The sequence below is a fragment of the Microtus pennsylvanicus genome, chromosome 13, assembly GCF_037038515.1.
Source record: "Microtus pennsylvanicus isolate mMicPen1 chromosome 13, mMicPen1.hap1, whole genome shotgun sequence".
NCBI classification, from domain to species: domain Eukaryota; kingdom Metazoa; phylum Chordata; class Mammalia; order Rodentia; family Cricetidae; genus Microtus; species Microtus pennsylvanicus.
The window spans coordinates 79,856,148-79,862,096 of NC_134591.1; the positions used below are offsets into that span (position 1 = coordinate 79,856,148).

At 54.2% G+C, this 5,949-nt stretch overlaps 1 protein-coding gene across 1 annotated transcript; it reads left to right on the top strand.

Moving 5' to 3' along the window:
* Nucleotides 1-283: 283 nt before the first annotated feature.
* On the top strand, nucleotides 284-3,894 carry Hes2 (hes family bHLH transcription factor 2). The gene is made up of 4 exons (XM_075945087.1): nucleotides 284-560; nucleotides 652-747; nucleotides 978-1,077; nucleotides 1,164-3,894. The coding sequence occupies exons 1-4, from the start codon at nucleotides 516-518 to the stop codon at nucleotides 1,394-1,396; spliced, it is 474 nt and encodes a 157-aa protein (XP_075801202.1). The 5' UTR covers nucleotides 284-515; the 3' UTR covers nucleotides 1,397-3,894.
* The last annotated feature ends 2,055 nt before the right edge of the window (nucleotides 3,895-5,949 follow it).

Consider the following 5,949-nt stretch of genomic DNA (forward strand, 5'->3'; position numbering starts at 1 on the left):
CGGGGCAGTTGGTAGAGCGAATGGTCTCCCTGAGGTCCGGGGCTTCGTAGCTTTGCAGCCGCTGGAGCCCTTGCGGCCCAGGGAGGAGCTCGAAGCCCGGTGGGCGTGAATGAAGCCAGAGGGTGCGAGAAGAGTCAAGAACCGGCCCCACCCACCCTTCCTGTCCAGGGAGTCAGCGCCCGCACGTCGCGCGACCCTATCACAGAAGGGACTCTAAGGCCAGAGTGGCATCTCTGGGGGGTAACACTGACTCATCCTCTCCAGCCCCACCCTGTGCAGGGACAAAGGCGGGAGGTGGGAGTGGCGACTGGCCGGACTCCGTGAGGCGGGGCGGAGCAGGGACACAGCCTTCTTAAAGGCCTGCGGCTGGCTGGGCGCGCACTTCTTTGGCGCGAGATTGGGCTAGGCTTTGAACTTGGTTCCCGGCTTCGTTCTTAGCTCTGCCTTGCAGCAAGGACAAGGATCCTCCACCCCGAGGTACCGGACCCTGCGCGCTTTTCGCTTTTCCCCGGAGCATGAGACTGCCTAGAAGAGTAGGGGACGCGGCGGAGCTGCGCAAGGTAGGAGTGGGAGATAGGGACTCGTGGCAGGGTAGGTAGGCACCCGTGATTTTCCTAACTGTGGCCTTTGCGCCCATCCACCTTCGGGCAGAGTCTGAAACCGCTGCTGGAGAAGCGCCGGCGCGCACGGATCAACGAGAGCCTGAGCCAGCTAAAGGGGCTGGTATTGCCGTTGCTGGGCGCGGAGGTGAGTGTCTGGGAGCTCGGAAAACCGAGGTGGGGAGTCTTGAGGCACACAGTGGGGCGGGTGGGCGGGCATGGTCCCGGGGCTCCTTCGGGATCAGAAGGCCTCCTGAAGAGATCTGAGCGATGGAGTGGTAGAGACCATCTGGCAACTGGCTAGCACTTGGATACAAGAACGAGGTACCCAGCTGCCCGGTTTGTTATGGGGTATCTTTCTTGCCTGGCCTGGTGCAGACTTCCCGCTACTCGAAGCTGGAAAAAGCGGACATCCTGGAAATGACCGTGCGCTTCCTGCAGGAGCAGCCTGCGTCCCCCTACCCCACTGCAGCGCCGGGTGAGTGACCACGCTCCTCGCTCCCCACGGCCTTTGCTGCGTGCACAGTGCTTGCACCTGAGCCTCACGTTGCTCTCTGTCCGCAGGGTCCTTGGATAGTTACCTCGAGGGTTACCAAGCCTGTCTGGAGCGCCTGGCCCGCGTGCTGCCGGCCTGCAGCGTCTTGGAGCCGGCCGTGAGCGCGCGCCTGCTGGAGCACCTGAGGCAGAGGACTGTCAGTGGTGGCTCGCCTTCACAGAAGCCCACGCCCGCCCCTGCTCCAGCTCCCTCTCCGCAGGTGCCTCCTCCGGGCAGCCCTGGCCTCTGGCGGCCCTGGTAGGTAGGCTCCTGGATGTTCCAGGACCGGGACCTGGATGGGCTAACTGACCAAGGAAGTTCCAGATGATGGCTACATCTCCCTCACTTCGAGAACAGTGAGCGCCCACACCTTAGCAAGAATCCGATGCTCATGACCTATCCGGATGATGAAGACTTCAAGGGCTCAGCTGGAAGGAAAAGAGAATGTCTGGGCTGGAGAATAAAGCAATGTCTGCCGGGTGAGGAAGAAACCCAGACTTGGACGGGTAGAAATGGTTCTGGCACTGGGCCAGCCAAAGCTGCCTCAGCAGGGACAGACCTGCCCCAGTGTGGGCAGCAGACCAACCTCTGGTCTTGGAGCTCACTTGGGCCACCTGCTCTGATGGGTGACGGCATTCCCAGCCACGCCTGGATATCAGCTGGGCTTGTGAACCTCTCTATAAACAGAGCAATGATGTGGGAGGGCTTTGACCTTTGCCCACTCCTGAAGCTCTTCTGAGCACTGAGCAGGGCTTGGCGAACCACCTCCTCCACTCCTAGGCTTCCCCTCCCAGTGACCTCTACTGCAGGTAGTGATGGGGAGGACTTCCTAATTTGCTCCTCCACGCATTCTCTTTTCCATACACCAGGCCCAGTGGTCTTCACAGGTGACAAAGGATGAGACAAGTCTGAGGCTTCCCCGTGGCCTTAAGGAACTTGGTGGCTTCGGAGGAATGGAACCCAGCACAGGTTGCAGAACTCAAACTTTGGGATGGCAGGGACCCAGGAGGTAGTGGCAGGTGAAGGAACATGAACCACCATGCCTGCTTTCTTCATTAAACCACTCCCTGAACCCAAGCAGTTGGGCTACTATAAGCAACTTGTTCAGAAGTTATTTCTCCTAAAATGGAAACTCAGAAGCCTCTGAAGACCCAGAGAAGGGGCCTTCAGATCCCAGGAGTGAGTGCTTGGAGAAAGCAGGAGAATTCATGAACCATGGTCACTCCAGGTCATGGGGATTTGCTGAGCATTGCAGCAAGGTTGCTTCTCCCTCTGCCTGTGCTGGGGACCAGGACACTAAAGCCAAGGAGACAGACGGACCAGGGAAGGGGCAGTCACCGCTCTGCTCTGCCATGTACATGATGACCCTGGGCACTGATTTGGGTGACAGGAAGGAGGTGGGGAAGTTGGAGGCATTCTTAAAAAAGAAAGAAAGAAAAATCCACATGAAGACGGCAGGGGCTCCCAGAGAAGCTGTGCTGGGCCCTGTGGCCTAGACTGTGATTCTGGGAGGCAGGGCAGGCAGAGCGCACCTGTGTATCTCTGGGGCACGACACACAATGTTGCTTGATAAACGCTATGGGCCAGAGGGTTCGATGTGACTGGCTCACATGGTGATGAACCTTGGACAACCTGACTTTTGCTTTGACCACCACTCCAAGTTCCTTGCTCAGGGGTCCTCAACCCTCCTCATGCTGTGACCCCTTAATACAGTTCTTTATTTTATGGTGATCCCCCCAACCACAAAAATATTCTCGTTGCTACTTCATAACTGTAACTTTGCTACTGCTTATGAGCTATGATGTGAATATCTGTGTTTTCTGATAGTCTTAGGCGACCCCTACGAAAGGGTCATTAGAACCCCAAAGGGACTGAGACCCACAGGTTGAGAACCTGCTCTCCTAACACCCCTGTTGGCTGAGGCTGCTTGTTCACTTCCCGGCCGCCCAGACCCGAAATAATCATATGAAAACTACATGAATTACAATACTATTTGGCTAATGACTCTAGCATGTTTCGAGCTGGCTCTTACATCTTGAATTAACCCATTTCTACTAATCTATGTATCACCACTAGGCTGTGGCTTACTGGTGCCGGCATGTTACAACTTTGGCAGCTACATGGCGTCTCTTTGACTCCGTTTACTCTCTCTCTACATCTCTGTTCAGATTTTCCACCTGGCTTTACTCTGTTAAAGGATTGGCCTAAAGCAGCTTCTTGATTAACCAATGGCAATGAAACATATTCACAGCATACAGAGGGGCATCCCACATCAGTTGGTCACTGAGCTAGCTGTCCCACCAAGGCACAAGTACAGCCTGTTTCCTGGGTCTTGGTGGAACAGGAGAAGCAGAGGACCCTGCCTGTGGCCCAGCTGTGGCCCAGCTGTGGCCGGAGCTCATCCAATAGACTCTGGGCTTCTTGAATCTAACGGGACAACCTTCTGTCTCCACACATGAGAACTCTCCACACTGGTGTATGCTCCATCTCTCCCTGTGGAGTGAGACTCTGTCTCAAAAATCTAAATCCCTAAAAACCTCAAAACGAGCCACCAAGATGGTACATGCCTATAGTCCAACGTTGGGAGGGGATACAAGTATTGAGTTCAGGGTTAGCCAGGACTACCATTGCATGGCCCACCTCAAAAACAAAGCAAAAGGCTTTCGACACTGATATTTTAGTTTACTGAGATTAACAGTTATCTGCCTGCCACTGCTTCATGAGTGCTGGGATTAAAGGTGTGTGCCATCACCCCAGTTTAAATGTATTTTTGTTGATTTATTCGTTGTATGTATATGGGTGTTTGGCTTTCAGCACATGGGTGTCTGAGAAAGTCGGAAGGCTTCAGATCCCCTGGAACTAGATACCCGTGGTTGTGAGCCACCATGTGGGTGACGGGACTCAAACCTGGGTCCTCTGCAAGAGCAACAAGTGCGCTTAACAGCTGAGCCGTCTTTCCAGAGCTGATTTTATTTCTTGAAGTATGATCTCACTATGTAGCCCTGGCCTGTGATTCCTAGTGATCCACCTGCCTCTGCCTCTCTCAAGTGCTGGGCCTCCACACAGGTTTAAACTCTGTGGGAACGGACGGACTGGAAGCCTCCTTTTAGCTCCGTGTCCTCCACATCCTGTTTCTGAGTGTCTATTTTGGTTTCTAGTTCTCTGACACGTATTGACCTGGCCTCAGGCCATTAGGCAAGCAGCTCAGAAGCGGTGTGTGCATGGGTAAGCTGGTGACTCACAGGGCCAGGTGTCCTGAGATCCAGGGCCCTGGCATGCCCAGGTGGGTGAGGTGCTCAGCCTGAGGCAGAGAGCCAGTTTCTCAGTGGAGTGTGCTGGAAGTCCTGGAAGGTCTAGGCTGAAGTTCCCAGCAGGGCTGGTGAAACACGGATACTCACATCCTCTCCAGAAGACGCTGTGAGCACCTCTCCCTGACAGCTCCTTCACTGCGCCCAGAGACCTGCCTGGGATGAGCAGGCCAGTGGCTCTTTTGGTGTTTGATAGAGGCTGCTTCAGAGAGGCCCTGGTGTGAGTGTGAGCATGCACATGTACACATGGAAGATGAGGGTCACTCCTCAGGTGCCTTTACCTGTGTTTGAGATAAGATCTTTTACTGGAACTTTCCCAGATAGGTTAGATTAGCGAGCTGCCAGGGTTCTATCTCTCTTCCATCTGGCTGTGATTATAAGTACCTGCTATGGGTCACAGCCAAGCAGACATTGTACGACCCTAAACAAGTCCATAACTGACCAAGAGCTATTCAGATATCTGTTCTGGGGTGTCTGTATGTTGAATCTAACTAGTCATCACGCCAGCTGGAGAAAAGGTCCCTATTGTCTCTCACTCCAGTGGCAGAGAGGACTATGCCTCAAGGATGGGATGTCAGGTGACTGAGCTGCCTGGGAACCTACTCTTGCTGAGATGCCTACTTTGGAGGAGACCCGCTTGCCCCTCGGGCACCAGAGAGTGAGGAAAGGTGGTATCTGCCTTCTGTGAGACTGAGACTAGAGGGCTGTTTGTTGTATGTAGACGAAGCCTCTCCTGCACCTGTCGAATTGTTCTGCCCCACCTGTGAGTTGATGCAGTGCCAGGGGAGGTCCCACTGCTTGGGATGGGCAGAATGAGCCTAACTTGCAGGAAACACCTAGACGAATCTGTATCCCTGTAGAATCCTGCTAAGTCCTCTCTGGGCTGTGGGGTCTTCCCTGTGGAGGGGTGGTGGAGTTGAGGGATCTTCTTGTGTGTGGGGGGCACATCTACAACAGTCTCTGGCCATGGCAAAGCTGAAAGGGCAGTGGACTCGCAACAGAGGCTATTGAGGTGAGACACTGGGTGCTGACCCAGGCAGCTCTCAAGAGCCAGGTTTGACCACTTGTCCTCAAGCCAAATAAAGGGACAAGCAGCTCATCAAGTAAAGGGGTTTGCATGCAAGACTGGTGACCCGAGTTCGATCCTCAGATCCCATGTAAAGGTGGACAGAGATAACCAACTGCACAACGTTGTCCTCTGACCTCCACATGCAGCCCATGGCCACCTGCACCCGCCACATAATAATTAATAACCACCACCACAACAATAGTAATAATCTTAACTTTTTTTTTTTTTGGTTTTGGGTTTCTCTGTGGCTTTGGAGCCTGTCCTGGAACTAGCTCTGTAGACCAGGCTGGTCTCGAACTCACAGAGATCTGCCTGCCTCTGCCTCCGGAGTGCTGGGATTAAAGGCGTGCGCCACCACAGCCCGGCTAGTAATAATCTTAAAAGAGATAAAGTTGTCAGGCACGGAGGTATGCCTTTAATCCCAGCACTCGGGAGGCA